This window comes from Empidonax traillii, unplaced genomic scaffold (genome assembly GCF_003031625.1).
Source record: "Empidonax traillii isolate 1590-97213 ecotype Southwest subspecies unplaced genomic scaffold, ASM303162v1 scaffold471:size1368335, whole genome shotgun sequence".
Lineage (NCBI taxonomy): Eukaryota > Metazoa > Chordata > Aves > Passeriformes > Tyrannidae > Empidonax > Empidonax traillii.
The window spans coordinates 725,838-748,342 of record NW_020955664.1 but is presented as its reverse complement, the minus strand read 5'-3'; the positions used below and the strand labels follow the sequence as shown (position 1 = coordinate 748,342).

General features: G+C 37.1%; 1 protein-coding gene across 6 annotated transcripts in view; it reads left to right on the top strand.

The window, feature by feature from the left end:
* Window positions 1-22,505, top strand: part of GRM5 (glutamate metabotropic receptor 5) — a 244,947-nt gene that overhangs the window by 214,244 nt on the left and 8,198 nt on the right. For 4 of the 6 annotated variants that reach the window (XM_027895821.1, XM_027895823.1, XM_027895820.1 and 1 more), the window contains 3 exons: window positions 6,646-7,585; window positions 19,797-19,895; window positions 21,403-21,564. In XM_027895821.1, coding sequence (XP_027751622.1) covers window positions 6,646-7,585; window positions 19,797-19,895; window positions 21,403-21,564 — 1,201 coding nt within the window. The remainder of the gene's footprint in view (window positions 1-6,645; window positions 7,586-19,796; window positions 19,896-21,402; window positions 21,565-22,505) is intronic. The other 2 variants (XM_027895824.1, XM_027895825.1) reach the window with 2 other exon arrangements.

Genomic DNA, 22,505 nt, shown 5'->3' with positions numbered 1-22,505 from the left:
GGAAATCTAATCTTTGTTCCTCAGCCAGGCACAAATTTGGCAGGCACTATTTGGAAACTGAACCCTGCCCTCTTTGGCCTCCATGAGCACAGCTGATACAATGTGCCCTCCTAGTACCAGGACACCTATCACATAGCTTCACAGCTGTGCAGTCCTCATTAACTTATATTTGCATGATGGCTTGATCTTGTCTTATGTAACTTTGTATCAGAAAGAGATTTGAAAAAAATCTGTTCCCAGTTCATCCATGCAATATAGTGAGCTCTATTTCTAATGTTCATATTTATAGTACCAACTTTTGCTGCTTGTAAAAAACTCCCTTTCAACCTTGTTTACAACACAGGATTCGGTAACAAAAGTGAATTAAAAGTAAGGAGAATGAGATGTATTTTGTATTCTGGCAGGGAAATTTCCCTTCAGTTTAATAAAATATACACCAATCTCCTTGAAATGTCCCTACACGTGATACTGCAGCAGACTAAGTCTCTTTGCTGCTTGATAAAACCATTTCTTAGGTAATGTCAGCTCCACAAGGCTACACATATAAAAAACTAATTGAAATAAGTCTTCCTTGCATGATCACCTTCAGATGACAATCCAGTAAATTTATCAGCCATGCACCAGAGATGGCTTTTAACGTGGAGCTGCACCTCATTGTTTTTTATCCAAGATCTGATCTTGGATAAAAACTTACTTGGAATCCTTTCTTGGCTCACATAAAAAAAACATTGCTTCATCTTTCTTATGTTTAGTGATCAGCATCAGCTTTGTACCACAAGCTTCACTACATAAAATGTCTAACAGCAGGGATGTTACTGACAGAAAGGAAGAGAGATTAATGCACTTTTTCAGTCACCCATGGAATATCAGAATTCAGATGCAGTGGCGGGAAGACAGAAGAGATACAATATGTGTAGAAAAACAAAGTTATTCTCAGAACAGCAAAAGACATTGGAGTACTGAAGTACAGAAAGGAACAGGGAGTTCAAAGGTGGTGGAAAACATAAGTGGGAACAAGAGTTTCTCTTGATTAAATAGTTACTGGAAAACATCTTCATCTAGAAGTGAAGCTGAAGCAAGAAAGGGAATGTTTAACTGCCCATATTTTATTTCCTCACAAATTTTAGGTTCATTGCTTATGCATACAATATTCCCCAGGCATCAGACTCATGCTTGGACAAAAAAAACTAGTAACTTTCTTCCTTCTCTTCAGATTAATCTGTAATATCTCAAAATATACCTTGAGAGTTCAGATGACAATATTATGAACAGGATCTCTGTGTGTCATTTCCCTTGTTTCTGGGTTTATGGACTTTTCTTCACTCAATTGCTTGTTCTAGGGAAGGTGTGAACTTCAGCTTCAAGTCCAGTGTGAGCCATACAGCGCTTTGGGCTCAAGTGAGCCATTCAGTAATGCTGAGCTCAACAAACAGCTCTTGGAGGCTGCTGGGCTGGATGAATGGGAACTTGCCAACAAAGCCAGAAGGATCCACTTGCAATTGTGCCTTCGGTTACGGAAAGTTTGCTGAACATTATGTATTCAGAACAAAACATTTACAACACACAGAGCCAGCACTTTTTAGGGAAACTTAAATCAAAACAGCAGAGCTGACATAAGGATGGACCTGATTGTTGTAATTCATCAGTAGTTCCCATCATTCTGTACACTTGTGGAATTAAGGACTCGTTCCCCATATGGTCACAGAGCATCTTTAACGTACTACTCTAAGATTCACGGCCCTGCCTTTTATTGCACTGCTAAATCTGTATATTTCAGTTAGTGGGGATTTAGGCCCCTGAGATACAGATGCCCCAGCTTTCATGGGGCTGATCCCAAATCCTGCCCTGCAGAGGTGGCTGAATACACACATGCACAGTCATAAGCTGCATCTATTGCCTATGCAAACCCACATTTGCTAATGGCTTCAGTAACTGTGTCAGCCTGGGTACTGTGGCAGCTAAGAAGACAGTGTATGGTCACTTCTGCATGCTCTGCTATTGTAGCAGTTGCAAAAGCTCCCATCAGAACAGGTTAATGTGATTATAACAACTTACCATAGCACCACAACTCGTTAAAGATGTCCTTCTTCCCTTCCGTTAGTCCAGACTCCATGTAGAGGTCAGGGACCTGACAAGTGTCCCAGATTGTTTAGATGACCTCTGTTTGGATAGTGCGGGGGTTAAAAAGAAAAAACAAAAAACACAACAACAACAAAACCCCACTAAATTATAAAAGGTACCACAGCAGCTTAACGTAAATTTTTATTCTGACTCTGACATTTTTGCACCTCAGCTTTTCATATACGGGAAAATCCAAAAATCTAATCAAGATATCCCTTCTCCCATCTTTTGAGATTATAAGGAGAGAAACATTTAGAAGCATTAATATCTAATTGCATAACATGAATAAACTTTGAAAAACAAGTGCCGAATCCTATGTGAAGACTCAATAATTACTAAAATCTATCTAGGTGGTTATTTGAGTTTCAGCCTTGGTGTTTGGGCTTCAGTTATTTTTGGAAGGTTGTCTGAAAAGTTACTGAGAAAACCAAGTCTTTTGTTAATAGATCAAACTCACTGACCAGGATGCCAAGCACCTCTGAAAAATATTTAGGAATTACTAAGCCAGCAGCAATTTTCTGCCAGTTTCAGTTTCCATGTGCAGATTCAGTGACCTTTAGTTCATGATGCTAACTTAAGAGAGTTTATTGAACTCTCTTCACTCTCCAGAAAATGTGGTCTATAATACAGTATTTCATACCTGTAAACTCTTCTCCCAAATGAACTAATTTTAATGCAACATGAAAGATAAGAAATAAGTGACAAATTTGCCTCTAGGGAAAGAGGACAGTGTATATATACTGTCTATATATAGGTCTGTATGTAGACCACCTAATAGACCTATGGCAGTGATCAGACCTTCAAGAGCATTTTCTCTCCTTGTTTATGACACATTTTATCCTACCCTTGAAATACCTAAATGCTTTTTCAAAATATCACAAACTATTTTTTTTCTCAGAAGATCCTTAGCTGTATTTACTTCGTGATTTTTGATGTTTCTTCAAGAAAATGTTTTCCTAGCATGTCAGATGGGACTCTGACTTTTCCTACCTGCTCGTCTTGCTGGTCACATGCGCATTTAGTATCTTTCTTCATACTGGCGATGTTTCTGGCCAGAAAAGCATAAAGGCAGTTTTATGTCAACTTTACTGGGGCTCCATTCCCAGAAGCCATTCACCCGGGAGCACAGAGCAATTCAACGCCTGCTCCAAGTTGAACTGGGTCCTAACAGCCTTTCCACAAGCCAAAGATTGCCTCAGCACACTGCAGGGACCACAAGACAAGACTGCTGGCTTTGTTCCACCTCTTTCTGAGCCAGCTAGGAGAGAAAACTTCCCAGGTGCTTAGAGATATTGATAAAGTGCAAGAGGCAGGCTGTGGGGCATGATCTTGTCCAAATGGCCATTAATGGGAATGCACTGCTTTTGTGGTACCAGTTTTCAGCTTTTGTCTTGGTATAGTCCTGGCCATCAGCATAACCTGAACACTCACAGTGCTGTTTTCCCATCTTTTTTTTACTTGATCTAGTTGTCCTTTTTTAAAGTGTCATTGTCAGAATCCATTACCTGCAAAACTATTATACGAAAACTTCACCAATCATTACTTTATGAAGATTATCCAGTCCTTAAATCTTAATTGAGGAATAAATCATTGTGAAGTTTAACATTCTCCTTGTAAAGTATACTCAGTGACAGGAAAAATGGGACAAGTTTTCAACTTTTTTTCTCAGGTATTTTATTAAGAGAATGTAAAAAGAGTAATAAAGCAAGGAAGGCATGAAATAGTCTGAAACTAATGAGAAACATTTGGTTATGATTCACCTCTGCTGGAACATTAGAAGTGAAGCAAAATTTAACCCCTATATCATTGTCTGCTTGCAAAGGCCAGTTTTCAGATAAAGGCATTTTCTCTTCAAATTTCCTGTCTAAGAATATGAAGCAGTGTTAGAATCTGGTAACAACTTTTTTCCCAAAATATTACTTAAATTTTGGTAAAATAAGAAATAGATTTAAAGGTCATTTACTCATAAAACTTACTATAACTTTCTCATGAAACAGCCACATGGAGATATCCGCACACAACAAAGGATGCTTTCTGGTTTTCACTCATCTTTCACCACTCTCACATGTATAAAATGTTGATTTTAATTATGTGATTCCTGTGTTACATTAATCTTGAAAAAGTCAAAAAGAAGTACAGCGTCTCCCTCACAATGAATAAGTGAACCATAGAATGAGCAAGAGTTAAACTAAAGCTATGAGAGCATTTCATAAAAATCTAATGTCTTTCTTACCTTAAGATGTGGTAATAATTTTATTATTACAACAGAAAGGTTTGCACGTCAAAACAGCTTAAATATGGATGGCAAATTAATCTGTATTTAGCAATGAAGAGTACAGTTCTGTTACACTAGAGTGACTTCAAATTATATCCTTCAACTGCACTGAAGTCAAATAGTTGTTGACCTCAATCCTTCTGATTTTTCTGTTCTCTTCAAGAATACATAACTATCCACCTTGTACAATTGCCAATTTATTTTAGGTATTATATCTTTGATAATATTTTTTCTGTAGAGATACAGAATGCAGAAATACTTGGAGAAGAAAGGAGCTAAGTCTAATATCTACCCATTTTTGGGTACTGTTTTGTTAAATGATTTTTACTACTAAGAATGTCAGTGGCAGATTTGGAAAAACTTTAAGCTCCACTTAAAGGAAAAGGCAAACAATAGACTTGGCATGTAGAAATTCCTGAAGTGTAGTCCTGATATCTACATTTACTCCTGTTCATCAAGACATTGAGGTCCCAAGTTACCTAATTAATCAGGATTTCTTGGCAGCCGCATGCCCATCAGACAGTCCTATCTGCCCTCACTCTTGAAAATACAGATGCAAGCACCTGGCACTCCACCCTCATAGGGTGAAGTGCCTTGTAAGGAGCCACTCCATCAGACTGACACTCTTCTCTCTGACCTACCCAGAAGACAGAATGTTATTAAAAAAACACAAAATTTTGAAGTAATTTAAATTTCGCAATCACGTCTAGTCAAACAAAATTTCCCCTATACAAGTATAGGGGAAATAAAAGCTTCTAGTTGTGTTTTCTCCACTTCACCATCTCATCCCAGCTGTCCTGCCCTATCTGGCAGTGCCAGCATGTTCAATAAAGATGCACTCCAGAATATCAAGATCCTCCCCTCTACTATTGTTGGGTCAGGCTGAGAGATGGAGTTCATTTCCCCACAGTAGCTCTCACAGTGCTGTGCTTTACATTAGTAGAAGTGTTGATAACACACCAGTGTTATCAAGGCTGTCTCCTCAGCATTCCTCCCTCACCTGCATTGCTTAAGAAATCAGAAGAAAACACTTTCCAGGCAATACTAGATAAGATAGAGAGCAGCTCTTTTAATGAAGACCTTCTGGCAATGGAGTACAAAGCTGTGCACCCACATACAGAATTCTTACACTTTTATATCTTTACTAATTATCATATCCAGTGGGCACATCCAATCCCAAGACTCTTTTTGCCCTGATACCACCCTCAGAACCACCCCACTGGAGTCCCTCCAAGGGCCTTGAGCCTTCTATCTTGTTTTGCCTACCATATCTCTTGTTGTTCTGGTACAGGTGTACATCCCAAGAGAATGTTCTTGCTAAAAATCTATTGCCTTGAGAAGACAGGTAAAAAATAGTTAAACTGAAACATCAGGAATAAGACATACAAACTGTGAGAAAGTAACGGTCTAAAGTGAAAGAAAACTCCAGCTTTATTAAAATCTATGAAAAGCTAAAAATCCTAAAAATTCTAAGGTGTCACCAGTATGGTGGGTATGGGCAAGATCTTGCAAGAGGACATAGCCAGGACAGCTGACTCAAATTGACCAAAGGGATATTCCATACTGTATGATGTTTGCTCTGCAATAAAACCTAAGAAAAATGTGTGCGTGCAGGGGCACGTGCATTTTTTGTAATGATGTTTTTCTTCTGGAGTAAATGTTACATTTACTGAAGCCTTGCTTCTCAGGAAGTGCCTGGACATCACCTGCTGATGGGAAGTAGAGTATAAATCTTTTGTTTTCCTTTAATTCCACACGTGGCCTTTGCTTCTGCTTTATTAAACTAACTTTATTTCCACCCATGAGTTTTTCCATTTTATTTTGTCCGCTAACCCTATCCTGCTAGTATGGGAGTGATAGAGCAGCTTAGTGGGCACATGGCACCCTGGCAAGATCAAGCCACCACAGTTCTTTTTGGTGCCCAGTGTGAGGCTTGAGACAACGATAGTTTTATATTAAGTGTGCTATAGTTATAGGAGCTATTAAGTGGCAGGAATCTGTGCAGGTCATAGAATCATAGAATCATGGTCATTACATTATATTCCAGATAAAGAGTATTACTGAAATAAGCTGTCACTGAAATGTACTTATTGAGCCATTATATTAACATAACCTGAACCTACACTCATTATAATGGCAGCTTCCTGAAAGACAAAAAGAAGAGAAATATCAGGAAACCATGTAACTATCATTAAAGAATCTCACTCCTACATACTTCAGTTCACCTTCTTCTTTTTCTTTTTCTGTAGGTTGTGACCTCATTCCAGTCCAGTATCTCAGATGGGGCGATCCAGAACCAATTGCAGCAGTTGTTTTTGCATGTTTGGGTCTGCTGGCCACCTTGTTTGTTACAGTTATATTCATAATGTACCGTGATACTCCAGTGGTCAAATCATCCAGCCGAGAACTTTGCTACATCATCCTAGCCGGTATCTGCTTGGGTTACTTGTGTACTTTTTGTCTTATTGCAAAACCTCAACAGATTTACTGTTACCTTCAGCGAATTGGCATTGGCCTCTCACCAGCTATGAGTTATTCTGCTCTGGTGACAAAAACCAATCGCATTGCAAGAATCCTGGCTGGAAGCAAGAAGAAAATTTGTACAAAGAAACCTAGGTTCATGAGTGCCTGTGCCCAGCTGGTTATTGCATTTATCTTGATATGTATACAATTAGGCATCATTGTTGCCCTCTTTATAATGGAACCACCAGATATAATGCATGATTACCCAAGCATCCGAGAGGTCTACCTGATTTGTAACACCACCAACTTGGGTGTTGTAACTCCCCTTGGATATAATGGATTATTAATTTTGAGCTGCACCTTTTATGCGTTTAAGACAAGAAACGTCCCAGCTAACTTCAATGAAGCAAAATATATTGCCTTCACAATGTATACCACCTGCATCATTTGGCTGGCTTTTGTGCCAATATATTTTGGCAGCAACTACAAGATAATCACCATGTGCTTCTCAGTGAGTCTGAGTGCCACAGTGGCCCTCGGCTGTATGTTTGTGCCCAAGGTCTACATCATCCTTGCTAAGCCAGAAAGAAACGTACGCAGTGCGTTCACCACATCCACTGTAGTCCGCATGCACGTAGGGGATGGAAAGTCATCTTCAGCTGCAAGCCGCTCAAGCAGCCTGGTGAACCTGTGGAAAAGAAGGGGATCCTCCGGTGAAACTCTTAGGTAAAGTTTTTTAATTCGGGAGTGTGGGGAAGCAATTACGATATTCTGAGAGTTACTAATGGTGGAAACACAAAAGAGAAAAATACTAATTTCCTTTACCTCTGCACTGGGAGAGGATTGAGTCCTCTCTCCCACAGTTTTGGACCTGATGTAGTCAAAGTGCTGTGCAAACACAGGGAACAAAGCAATGGGCAAACAATTAAAAAGTTGTAAGTACCAGCTGTGACAACTGTACACTAATCTAGGGAGAGGAACATGACCTTAGGAGGAAAAAAAAAAGAAAACAAGAAACATAACTCATTTCCTTGTCCTGAATGCACTCGTTTACAATCTCTTTCCTTAAATGAACTTCACAGTGCCTGTATTTTGCCTCTAGTCACAGCAGTAAGACAACAGGGTTGCTGCTAGTGCTTACATAATTGAGGTGGAGCAATAAGCACAAGTGTCATCGTGAACATTCACTCTCAGACATCTGAAGTTTTGTTTCATGTGACTCTTCTGTTATACCTTTTATCTTCTATTCACTTGACTTTCCTTTCCTGTATTTTCTCTTCCTGATTTCTTTCTTTTTGTCTTCACCTATCTTCTATTCCTTACCTTTCTTGATACATTTTCCCGTACGTATCCTCCTAACTCTAACAAATTCAGCTGCTCACAGGCTTTGTCTCCCTTCCCGTCATTGAACAGATACTGCCTTGTGAGATATTTCTTTGTTTCTTCCTAAGGCATTATTTGAATTCAGTGATCATGAAGACAAGTTGTATGTTCAGTTATAAAAATTACTGCAAGTGAACACTAAAGAGAAAGGAGAGCTCTGTAGTCAAAGCAATAGCCTGCTTCACAGACAGAGTGTGTGAAGATGATGAGATGCACTCTGAACAGTGGTTTGTTTTCATTTTTTGATGCCTTTCACTTTTGATATGGGTTCTATGGGGATAATTTGGGTTATTTAACCGCTGGAGTAAACAAAAAAATTCTGTCTATATGAAAATGCAAAGAAACAATTTTGCTATTCTGCAGCTATCTATGTCTAACCTGGAAGTGACAAGTAGATAGATTTTTCCTCCTCATTGAAACACATATGGATTTTAGGATTTACAATACAAATATTTCTAGACATGCCACTGTTCACAACTGGAGTTGTGATGGAACAAGGACAATTTGTACATCCATTTTTGTATGAACCACAATTTTGACTTGAGGGAGGACCCTAATAATACCTGCAGGACATATTATGCCAAAGTGATGATTTTTTTTTTCTGTCAGATTATTAGTAATGCTTCTCCTTCAGAGACTCTCAATTGGCACAAAAATGGCCAGTCTATTAAAAGGTATTTTATATCGATGATCAGTTAATGATGGGTTTCTTTCCAGTTCCTTTTCAGGTGCAGAGTAGAATGATATATAAAAATGATAAAGTCTTTATCAGCTTAAGTGATGGTTACCTGAAATATCCTTTTCTGCAGCCTCTGTCTGTATGTATGAATGACCTGAGGTGTTTGAATTAGAAACCCTGCAACAACTTCTGGACAAGCTAAAAGAGGCATTTTTCATAATATGTCCTCAATAGAAGGCATTCTTTCTCTCTGAGATCATTATTATTTTCCCTCATCTTGCTGCAAAACTCATTTGCTGTCTTACAACTTTTTTACTCAAAAAGATGAAGATATAGATGACGGGAAGATCTTAGGCTTGGGAAGGATTTGTTTGTCATCTGTTCAGGCCCAATTTGGAAAGGTACTGATGTAAAATCTTTGTTTTGTTCTGAAAAGTAAGGAGCACACTCTGTTATTAAATATTCTAAAAGACATGATGTATTTTCTTCTTTTTGAGGACTGTTTCCTTTTCTTTACATCCCTCAATACGTAGATAATTCCTGCAGTAGAGAGGTATCAGCTGAATGTAATAGATCATCATCAACAGACTTCTTTTCCAATAGCACAGTTTTGGGAATGTCTTCAATCCGAAAGAGCATTGAGAGTGCCCAGTATGTGTGTGCAGGAATGAAAATGGTAGTGCATGTCTGATATATTGATGTATTTACCTAGCTATGAAGAACTAAAACATTTCATTTGAAACTTGGAGAAGAAATATTCCCAGCACTGTTCATCAACAGGTAAAACTGCAACAAAGAAGATCCTTCTAATATATGTGTCTGAATCCTCAGCTGATTAAACTGTGATGATGCCAGTAAGTGCTCAGTCAGTGTGTTGCTGAAGGGTCTAGGAACTGAAGAGCAAACTGATTCCATCCATCCTGGGAAATTATCTCTAATCAATGCTAATTTGATCACATGAAGGAGAATCCTAAAAGATACTGAATAAATTTAAAATGCTGCTCAGGACTTCACCTAGATCTGATACCATCTCCAAGAACAGAAAACCACTGTCAGCTTCAATTCTGTAAAGTGTAGAGAATAAGCAAACAGAATTCCACCATTTTACTTAATATTCAAATATTTCCTTAAAAAAATCCTGCTCAAAAAGCAATATGTTTCAAGGTGTTATTCAGTACAATGCTCAAAAGCTTGTTTTGAATAGTTACTCAAGTAAACACACTGAAGTATTCAGAATCAAAGGAAATATGCACTAGAGCTACATGGCATTATTTAAATAGCTCAGAGGGGTTTTATTTAAAAGAGAGTGAGTCACTGTTGAATTTTAAAGAAACATGCTATTTAAGTCACCAGTGCATAAAGGGGCCCCTATCATTAGCATTTTGCTTCTTGACACTAATTTATAGCACATTGTAGTATTGCATCAAATCATTGTCAAACAGATAATGCCAAAGCGACATTCAGCGCTTTCACATCAACTGCAAAATGACAGATAACAAGACTGCTTTTGCCTAAATAAAGCAATGCATCTGTTAGAGTTCTAAATGACTTTTTGCATGGGGTGTTCTTCAATTAAGAAAACTCAAGCGAGCTGCTGTAATGTGTTGGAATGAACCTTCACATACTGAAATATGTAGAAGGACAGAGTAAAACTATTCATTATCCACTGAAATGAAAACTATTTCATATAGGCTATTGTGATTCAGCAGTACTCACCAAAAGATATTCTGCAGTCATTTAAAAGTACACAAACCTGACATTATCAGAAGCAACTCCACGAAGGAGCATAATAAACACTACATAACTGGAGTCAAAGCCATATAACCTGTGTGGAGAAGCATTTAGACATTCTGATTTCAATTAAGTTACCAGTTAATTTCATGGGGACTTGAAAGGCCATAAATAAATTTAGTAAATCTTACCCTGATGTTTTAGGAATTATTATCACATACGCTACACAGCCCTTTTGCAAGAGTCCAAAATACAGGCCTAATTTATTCTCTCCTAATTCTCAAATAACTTCATCCCAGGTAAAATAAGGACTACATATTTCTCCTACAGGAGATGCTGCTGTGGCATTTCTAGTCAGGACTGCACGCCAGAAAGTCTCATTCATGCTACCTTGACTGGGGGAATTTCAAAAGTTTCTCTTAACTTTCTAGTATTTTTCCCTGGATTTACATTAATTTAACTACTGTAGTTGTTTATGTCTTCTGGAATGTGACTTTAAATGGTCCAAACCACACGTGCTCCATTTTCCAGGCTTAGAAGTACTAACCCTTTAAACACACTCAACTACCTAAAACTATCTGCAGAAAAGTAAGATTTCTTTCCTTTAGAGGTTCGTTTTTTGAGTGACCAGCAAAGCATTAAAAACAGCCCTAAATACTGTCTCTCACATATGTGCTATTCAAATCTTTAAAGTCCTACCAATATTTTTCTCTCTGCCCCCTAGATTTCTTTCAAATCTTCACAGTGCAGATCATGCTCCTTCCCTCCAGTTCTCCCACTGTTGGCTTTAGGTGGCCCAGTAATTCTTGCCCTCAACTGCTTCTTTTGGAGGTCCCCAAACCACCCTCAAGATTTCTTGGTTGCCTTAGCAGCAAATTCTGCACTGTTTCAGCTTGTAATATATTATGGAAAAACCAAGAGGAACCTTCTACAGATCAAGCTGTGACACAGAGCTGTTCTGGTAGTAAGGGAGAAATACAAGTGAGAACTCTTATTTTCACTCTCTGAAATAAGAGTGAGATCAGATAACACCATTGTAATCCCAGTGTAAGGCTCTCTGCTTGGAGATTAGGCACTTAGTTTGTATGCATCCCCCTTTATTACATTTGCAGTGACAATGAAAGGCAGAAGAAAGGAATGAGGTAGCTAAAGTTTTTTTTTTAATTGCCAGTTGGTCATTCTCCCTGTGACAATGCAGGATGCAATTAGGTTTCTTCTACCATATTCTCAAAAGACAGAAGCTGGTGGATGCCCTGTACAACCCAAAAGTACTCTTTTAAATCAAAACAAGACAGATTACCATCTTCTAAATGAGTTAGAATCACCAAAAGAAACTAAGCCAAAAGCAGAGCAGCACTTTCAATCTGTAACCCAGGCAGGTAGCTACAATCATGCAAAAGGAAAGTGTTGCCAGCAAAGTTAGATAATGTTAGGTATATTCAAGATACATTGAATGTTTGTGGTATTGCACATAATTCCTACATACAGCTTTGAACAGCACAATCCTAGACAACAGAAAAAAATATGCACATAAATTTCTGCACCTTATCACAGACACTTCTCTCACAAATCTCATTGGGGTTAAAGCTTAATAGCCCTGTGTGGCAGTGATACTTTATTTCACCTTGATTTACTATGTGATGCAGTATTTCCTAAATAACCAAGCATAAGATGTGGCCGTCAAACAAAATGAATTAATCTATTTTTTAATGTATTATCTTGTCCTCTTAAGAAGTTTGTCTAGCACTGTGTGATTGCAGAACTAAGCATGGCTCTGTACACATCTGCAGAAGTGAGAGGATTGGCAGCTTTCATCCAGGGCTGGGATGCCTTGTTATAGTGAGCCAGCACTCACCTTTAGGTGAAGCACAGATTTTTTTATTACATAAATCATCATTATTTTGTTTTATCTTACTCAACTTAGATAAAGATGCTCACATATCCACCTAAGAATCAGGTTTCTCCCTCTAAAGCACTGCACTGTTACATCAGACAAATCAGTCAGGTGTCCAGGGAAAACATGATAAGCGAAGTAGATTTTTTCCTACTGGATTGGATTCAGCCCTGGACCACCAGTGTCTATAATTAGTGTATATTTAAACACCAGACAGTCTTAAACTGCATTATAATAAAGTATTTTGGAAACAGGTGTCTACCATCACACTGCATCTCTGTTCCTGCAAGGAACAGCTGGTTCCCCCCCTTATCTGTCCTCTCTTTTCTTCCCTCTTATGACTGGTTATATCTGTTTTGTTACAATTTAAACAAGAGCTATTTTAAACAAGAGCTATTTTGGTCCAGAAAATAAGAAAATATTCTTGGATCAGCCTAGAAGCTGCCATTAGTTGTTTAAAAATATTCCAGTCTAAGTATTATATCATGCATCAGCATGCCATATTTCAGCACTGAAGTCTTGAAATGAGCTTTTTCAGAAGTCTGAATTGAAATTTCTCAAAAAGTCCACTCTTTTCTCTCAGGAAATTTTTAAAACATCACTTCTAATGATGAACATGATTGAAATACATATAAAGTCCTGAAAAAAATGAGTGAATAAAAAATTTCAGGTTAAAACTTGAACAATCTTAGATGCAAAAAATTCTTCAAGGTTTCACTACTCCTGTGTTGCATAATTAAGAACATTTTGGGAAGACATTAGGTTTCCAAACATATGGGATTCCCCATCAGAATAAACTTTTGCCAGTTACACACAATATGCCAAAGTTCCCCAAGATGCAGCCCATGCAATTCCCATTGCCCAGATATCAAATTTTCACTGGTGGAAAGCCACATCCATGAAAAAGCAGATAGATTTGAAATCATGGCAATGACGCTGTGATCAAATATTTTTAGAATATGTGTGTGCATTATCACTTGAGGATTTCAAATGTAAATGAGAGGGATTCAAATTCCCTATGCCTCAGCAAGATAAGTTGCCTGAGAGATGAAACAGGGCTGTCATTCCACTTGCAGCTTTTAGTCCTGTAAAGAAGATGGAAGGAAAACTGGGGGCGTTTTGTGGAAAGCTGAAGCTGGTTTGCATTCTTCTTGTGTACTCCCATTGAGAAAGATACCAATCATGAGTTTCTACCACAGCATATTCTATTGGGACACATTTCTTACAGTACAAGTGCCAATTTTGTCTTCATTTATATGCAGCTTGAACAATTTCTCTGACACATTTTGAATGATGATCAAAGAACACTTCACTTCCAAATTAATATGTAAAAATTTTTACTTACCAGATTTTTCCAGGGCATGGGTTATGGGTTCATACTCACAATTTTCATAACCAAGGGCTGAGATATTCGTGGTGATCTAGTCATATGGTACACTAAGACTAACACTCCATCAGGCAACATCAGGTCTACTGTCTGGCAAAACAAAGGAAAACACAGCTCTCCTAAACAGTAGAGTAACAGTGACAGATTTCATAAAAATCATTGGTTCTGCAGTTTCTGCAGGTAGTTAAACTGATATACTCACATAAACATGAAACTGAATATAGAAGAGGCTGTAATCCCACAATACTGAGCTCAAGACTGGTGTATAACCTCTTGTATGGAGTTATATCAGCAGCTTGTCAGCTATGCCAGCATGGTTCCGACTGGAACCTGGTGGAGCCATTATGTCTTGAATAAAATAAACACTGACTGGAAAAAAAAAAAGAGTTATTTTCTATCCTCATGAAAAGTAAAATGATTTTTAATATCAGTCAATGGCAGGGGAGAGATTCCAGCCTGCCTCGCTTATATCCCACAAGTACCCCATCCATCAGGCTATCATAATAGATTTGCACTAAAAGATCTTTGCAATTCCATTTTTATCTCACTGGGGAAAAAATAAAGTGGGAACATTATTTAAAATCCTGAAGCTTTATGTTTTATCATTTAGTGGTGATTTTTAGTGTTTTTAATCCCCTCTAGTGTGTATGGAGAACTAATTGGAAGATTATCAAAGAATGTGAATTGAAACAACTAATATTTCAGAAGTTACATTCTAGAAATGACTGGCACCATCTTTGAATTGTAGCAGTGACCAGCTTTTAGCCATTGCTCATCTCAACACAATAAATCCCTGTGGAAGCTGAAAAGTTTAAGAGCTGTCCATAACAGGACCACATATTACTGTGAGGGAAAAGATGTCACTTAAAAATCATCATGTACCAAAAATGAAGTTAATTTCTGAAGGTGCTGTTTAATGGGACCATTGACTACAAATTGCACAAAAATGCTTAGATGGTTCTGTATTATGAGATGATGGTAAAAAAAAGTGAGGGATAAGCTTCTTACATGACAATGTCATTAGACCAGATAACAATTTACAGGAGGTGTAAGTTAGGCTAAATGAATATTGATGTTATTTAAAAAAAGAAAATCTAGGCATAGAGATGCAACAAGATATTATTTGTTTTCTTCGTAGCCTTGCTAGAAAATGATTTTGATGCATGTAGGATAAAAAAAATTGACTCTTCAGAGAAAGTATTGTTCTTTTGATGGATTAATCTTCATTTATTAATGAATCAGTTCCCTAAAGGATCATTTGAAACTCATTAATTTAATCCAATAAATTACAAAAATTTAGATTGAGAGGTTACTGACTGGTTTAAGTCCTTCAGTTTTCCCTAAATAATTTAGTTTTGGTATCTTTTTGGACAAACTTGATACTGTGATTAATTAAACTTCAAATACTGTAAAATTATTAAAGGATATTTTACGAAACTCAATGAAAGGTATTACTGAAAGATTTTGATAAATTGTTGCTAAAACATTCCATCTGTATAGTGAATTTATATTCTCTAATGCTCAGATAACAATAGTTTTTTAATTTGTGTGCAGTACTAGTGTTGTTGTTTTGAATTTTCCCCTCAACTTAAATTTAATTCAAATATTGATTGATTGATATAAACTGATATAAATTGATATAAACTGATATAAATGTTTGGCCGCAGTAACTAAGCACGTGTATTCAAGCCATGCAGATGGTCTCAGCCTATTAGCATGCGTGATGTAGATCCTGTCTACCAGGTTTGTCTATGAAAGGAACTTCTGGTTCTTTGGTGAGACAACTTTGAAATGAACTAGAACTTTAATTAATTTGATGCACTGTAATTAGTTTGATAAACAGAAGACTAGGACATTCACTCTCCTTCCAAGGTCCACCAAGACATGAGCCAGTCTGCCACTATGGAAACACGAGTATGAATTATAAGGAATGGTATTTACGCTTGTATCCTGAATGTTGATGTGGACTGGTAAAACAGCTGAGATTTCATCTGACTGGGAGCTGCATTTGATTATAAATATTTTTTAATAACTGATTGAAATTTAAGGTAGATGTCTGTTAAAATATATAAACACAAGGCTCTTTTAATTTGCTGTAGTTTTGATTATAGCATTCTTTACTGAACTTTTGTATAGATAAGACTCTACTGTGCAAAAATCCTATACAGTGGTTTGTCCAACATACCAGAAAAATTCTTTCTGGAACAAAGCCAATAGACACACTGGTAATATTTTGCTATCAGTCTAATCTCCCCTTGAACCAATATAATGATTTGTATATCATTCTGTCAAAAATGTAATTTTAACTCACCAGCTGCAATTACATATGATTCCTTAATTAGAATAAGCTTTTTTAAAAAAATTAAAATGTTATGCTGCACTTGAAAAAAATAAATTGTGAGTTTGGGTCTAAAGCAATTTTGCTTGCTAAACTTCTTGCAAGCAATATGCTGTTTTTTTTAAAAAAAGGAAAAAAATGGCATTCTTAATCATATACAATGTATTTTAGTCATTATTCAAATGGGAAAATGTCATGCAATAAACTGAGACCCTTTTAAAAATATCCAGGGCAATGTGAAGCAATGTCAAGATAGCATGACCAATCTCACATAATTGGTTTTCAAGAGCACAGTATGTTTGTAGTTCAAAGCAGCCACTACAGTAACAACACTAAATATTTTTCATATTTCATTTTTTAGCATTTATGCAGAAGTCTTTATACATATATTGTCTTACTTAACCTAAAGCTGCTACGAAATATAAGTTCTTCATCGTTTCTTAATATGAAGAACAAGGAATCTTGCAGGTGAAAAAATAATTCTTGTGTGTAAGATTTGACAATTAAAATATATAACTGGGTCTGGAAAGGCGGATGGCTCTGTAACATTAAAAAAAAATCTGTCCAAGTTCCAGGCAAAAGCATGTAGAAAAGACTCTGTGAAAAATGATGGAAAACAAAAGGCAGTATTTCATCAATACACTGTAAATCTTTCTGAATCTCCTTTCTTCTCTTTCATTAATTTAACCTTTCAGGGACTCAAAAAAGTCTTGTTCAAGTTTGGCTATTCCAAAATAGCCAAAACAAGAAAGTTTTGGGTTGAAATTATAGATATTACCTGCTTCAATTATTGTTAACTTTCAGGGAAAAATCTTGATTCGGAAAGACACTTTATTCCATTTTCAGTATCTCAGACCAAAACCTGGAATCCCATTAATTAACAGGGATCATGGGAACTAGTCACTTCATTGCTAACTTAAACACCCAATACATGATTAGCCATTGTCCTGTAATGAGATAGGGCTGTACAACCTCTCTCCTCTTAAGTGTTTTTGTAGAAAGATAACTTTTTCCATCCTTGCAAGGTACAGTTTCATCAGGACATTTTGCCCGTGTTGATTAGAGCTACACTGTTCCTCTGGGGTTAACAGTGCCAAGCACACATTTCATGCTCAATAATTAATAATATTCCTGCATGGCAGTATGAGATTGCATTTGAAATAGGGATTGATGGCAGCTCTCCATAGCCAACATAACAAATTGCCTTTGCTTTGCATTGCATTTAAAAAACCCAAAGATACCTTGACATACCTTTAGTTAGTTAAAGATTTTACTAAAAAAAAGGAGAAAAAAATCTTATGTCTAAGTGTAAAAACCAATCTCTAATTGCTAGGATTTATTTTTTTTTTTCAGAGGACAGACTGTCTGAAACAACTATGTTTTGCTCTTGCAAGCTCTTGTGTTTTGTGAAGATTCTCAGCTTGTGTAGCATGGACATTTTCACAGAATCTGTGCACAACCACCCACATTCTAACTGTAGGCTATTTTTCCAGGATTGAAGAATGTCTTTGGCCAAAACTATTCACAATGTCACTGTTTTCATAATTATGTGGATATTTAGCACCATATGAATGGCAGTGTAGCAGTTACTGTGGTTCAAGACTTTGAGGTATTATGTGACAACATACTATTTATGATGGTGTAATTTGCTCTTGAGTGGATGGAAAAACTTGACAGATTCATAGTAATCTTTCTGCAGACTATCAAGGCAGTGAAATTTATTCTAAGGTGAAATGGACAATTTGGGAAGTTTCTTTATCTGTGTCACATCCATCCTAACCAGGGGTTCTTCAGGATGGAGTTACCAAGGACACTCACCTCTTGTTTCTTTTTGTTCGTTGCATTTGAGAATTCAGTTTATTGTGAGCATTTATAGTCTTCAAATTCTTTCTCCTACTACTGACTTTTTCTCCTTCTGCTTTGCTAGGCAAAACATTTCTTTTGGTTATTTGGTCTAAACAGTACTGTGTTCCCTTCCTGCTCTTCTGAAACTCTACTTTCTTTGATGTCTAACACCTTCACACCAACTTTATTTTTTTTTTCCTGTGAAGTTTCTATGCACTCTTTTCTCTTTGCTCTTTCTCTCTGGCTACCCCAATTTAATTTGTATGATCCATTTTGAGTTCCTTTGTATTTTTCAACCCATCCACTCTTTCTTCTGCTCTAGGAATCGACTTCCATTTAATACATATGTGTCCTGTGCGAATTTCATGCCTATCCGGGAGCACTACATATACCACACTCTGGATTGCCTTAAAACCTTGGTAGCCAGGCTGCAAAATTCCTGTTCTTCCTCTCAGTAAGGTTATAATTAGTAAATGAAAGGACTTTGCACTGAACACATCTATTTTACTGTCTCTGGTTCACTAAGCTTCTTCATCAGTTATTTGTGCAATATACCCTGCATCTGAGGGTCTGCTACAACTCCACCCAATGTTAAGTCTCACTTTCTGTGCACTCAGGTTATTTCTCTTCTACAGGATAGTTCTCTTCAAGGTACTTTTGCTATCTAGATCAGCTTAATGAATGAGCAACAAATAAGTAATTTATTCTGTAATTTTAGCAGTGTTAAATGCACAAGCTTCCCTACAGAATTTGGGAATGGGATATCACAAACTCTTTGAGAAGACATCTGCAGGTATTTTGCCCAGATTTTCTTAAAGCATTTAAATAGGTATTTCAACACTTAGCACAAGAATTTGTACTATTAGGATGAAGTTCACTACTGGGAAAAGAGTCTGTATAAGACCACTTCAAGGCTCATATCCCTATGTAACAATGACCAGGTCTTATCCTGGTATCCTATCCAGGGATTAATTAGATCCTCAAGTACTAAACTCTTTATCCAAGTGAATTTTTCATTCAAGTGCGAGCTATGGTATTTAAAAATGCATAGTGCTGCACTGGGCTCTTGGATTGGGATTGATTTCTCTTGATTTTATGGCTACATCTCAGCAAGTCATCTAACTTTTGTTTATTGCTAATGGAGAGAGGAAAGCCTATTTATAACAAGAACTGTGAGCCCACCCAAATTTTACCTAAGCAATGAACTGCACTGGTGCTTGATTTGAAAAGTGGAACAAATCAAGTGTTCCAAAAATGTAGGATCAGGGAAAAGTATTAAGTTAGGATTGAGAATGTGGCCACCAGCTGATTTCTCATTGATCCTTAATTTAAGTGTTGTTTCCCTTAAACCATTTAGCCCATACATTTTGGTCTAACTTCAAAAAATATTAGAGATAAAATGTTAGCATGTTATTTATTCTGTAGATTTTTTTTGGCTCTTCCTATACATCTATATTTAAAGAAAATGGTGAGCACCTGTCCTGCATTACCCTGTTTGCTTTAACACCAGTCTGGGGTTTTATGCAGCTATTTCACCACTCCCACGGCTGCTTTACACTATTCCCCACCACTGCCACAGTAACATTCATGTGCATGGCCCTTTGCACAGCAGCTGTCACAGAAAGCTGAGCACACAATCACTTCTCTCTGTTTGCTCCTGTTGTTGTCGTGATTTATTAGGTACAAAGGCAGGAGACTGGCTCCCCCGCACAAGTCGGAAATAGAGTGTTTCACCCCAAAAGGGAGTATGGGGAATGGTGGGAGAGCTACAATGACCAGGTAAGCAAACAGCAAGTGGCCTTAGGGCAGTGTGATATGTCTGTGAACAGCAGGAGCAGCCCTGGACAATGCCAGGCCACGTGCTCTGTCTGTAATTTCTGTGTTTCCAATAAAGTATGTTTAGAAAAGAAAAGAAAAAAGAAAACATGTTGCCGCTGCTGATTTCTGTGTTCCATCTGACCTCCAAAAAAGCCCTGCACCATGTTCATTCAAGTGATCTCAACCACATGTCCTGTGTGATGTTGTTGTAATACGGTGCTTTGGGGAGGAGAAATCTCACACCTGACTCATTTAGCCAGTCAGGCAGTTGAAGAGAATCAGTTTTCAAACTTGGAGTAAGGGTAGTCCTGCTGCACATTAGGGATTCCATTAAGTCTAATCAAAAGAACTTTTAAAAAGGGCAGAGAACAACTGATTGATGAAAACATTTTCGATATGAAAATGTTGGTTCTTCTCAATCAAAATATCTTGTGTGAAAGTGTTTTATGGTGGTTTTAAAGAAAGGTTTCAAACTCATTTAAAATAAAGTTTAGAAAATCTTCATAACTTGCTCCATTTAATTTAACTTACATACTTACTTTCATTTTTTTGACCATTGTATATTGCATGACATTAAACACCAATGTTAAAATTTAATGAACAGCAAATACTACATTTTTTCAATGTTGCTAGGAATACCACGTTCAATATGGCCATTTTGATGGTTCTGTATTGAAATATTTCTAACTATTTAGTTCTGTGAAGTACCTGTAAATGTCAGCTATTCATCTCATTTTGAGTCCAGAATGATTTCCAAAAAGTTGAACTCTCCTGTTGCACAGAAAATTAATTTCTCCAGACATCTCTATTCAGAAATTATTATGCTGCATATATCACAGATAGTTATAAATCTTTAATTAAACAATACTCTTAATAAGCATCGTATCTGTTACATTTTACCACATGATAGTACCATTTTACCATTTATTAAAAGAACTACTCATTCCTTATTGAGCCCTGTAAGATATTTGTAAATGTAACAGTAAAGCACATTATGACCAAATTCCACCTTTACTCTTCCCAGGCATGATTCACAGGTGAATTTTATCATTTCAGGAGGGTGTTCAGTGAAACACTTCACAGTGTTAAGTTCCCCTTGGGTACAGTATTCACACATATACGTAAGGCCATCAACTCTAACACCACACAGCACACACCTGGGGGCTCCTGCAGTTTAAATAACATTAGAGACATTAATTGCTAAATGTAGTACACAACATATTTTTTTGTCAGCTGGAATTTTTTCCTTGTCCATGTGTTGTCTGGATTTTTTTCCTTACATTGCATTGCCTTCAGTAATAGTTACTCTTTATTTAAAAGCTATCTGCAATCACTATATAATGGATTTCTGAAGAGCAGAAAAGTACCTGTAAATGTCAAACAACTGTATTTTGTTGTGCTGTATTCAGCTCTGCTTTGGCTGGCCATATATATACACCTGAAAAACTTCTTTTTTATATCTTCACAGTGAAGAATCTGTTTGCATTCCAGACTGTAAACGATCTGAGTCAAGTAGAGAGGAGAAAAAGGTTCCTGTTAAAGAGGATGCCCTAACAGTCAAAAAGACTGGAAACTGTGTCAGTCTAATAGTTCCACAGCAAGACTGTCAGTTGCAAGACCTACTCAAACAGTTAAGAACACCTGCTGCTTAACAGAGAGTGCAATTGCATTTGATGGCTGTGTTTTGTTGTCTCCAGCCACAGTGTCCTGGCCAGTGGTCCTTGTCAAATTCTGTGAGCTCGGTAGAGTTGTCACTGAATAGCCTGGGAATCTTCCAGACATTGCAGAAGAGAAAGTAGGTGACATTCTCTTGTCTCAGTATCAGACCAGTGCTAGAAGTCACTGAGATGAAGAGCAGATGGGGAAAGACAGATGCAGACCATTTGCATATGATGAGAAAACCTCATCATCTCACAGGAAAAAGAGTTCCCATGATACTGACCAAATCTCATCTACATTTCAGTCTGAATAATGCTGTGCAATTCATATTGGGCAGTATTGTTGAGCTCACATCCTCAAATCCCTCATCAAAATCATATTTCTGTTCCAACTTTAGCATGCATATTTTCCACATCAGGGCCTAACTATCTCTTTGTGTTAGTCTTACAAGTGCCGTGGAATTTTTCAAGATGAAGAGTGACATAAAAATAGCAGTACTGGGTACACTATGTGATGCCTTGTAAGGCTATTTCTCATTAAGGGACATTTAGACATCCTGCATCACCCGTGAGCATCCTTCACATGTATGATAAAATCTATTATGGAATGGGATGTTTTATGAGGCTTTCAAAAAGCAGGCATCAGAGCGTCATTTCTTTTGCATTTCCTGCATCATATTTGCATTTCTGATCTGATTAAATGCAAAGAAAAAGAAACTACTTGATAATTCACAGGAGTAATTTTCCTGCTGATAAGTCTCATGCGCAAAAATACTTCTGTAATTATTTATCAGGCATGCCAAGCATGTAAAATTCCTCTAATTGTATGCTCTTTGCAGAGGATAGAAATCAAATCAACCCATGATTCTGGAGATGCAACTGGGAGAGTTAAATATTTCCTTTTTTTTTTTTT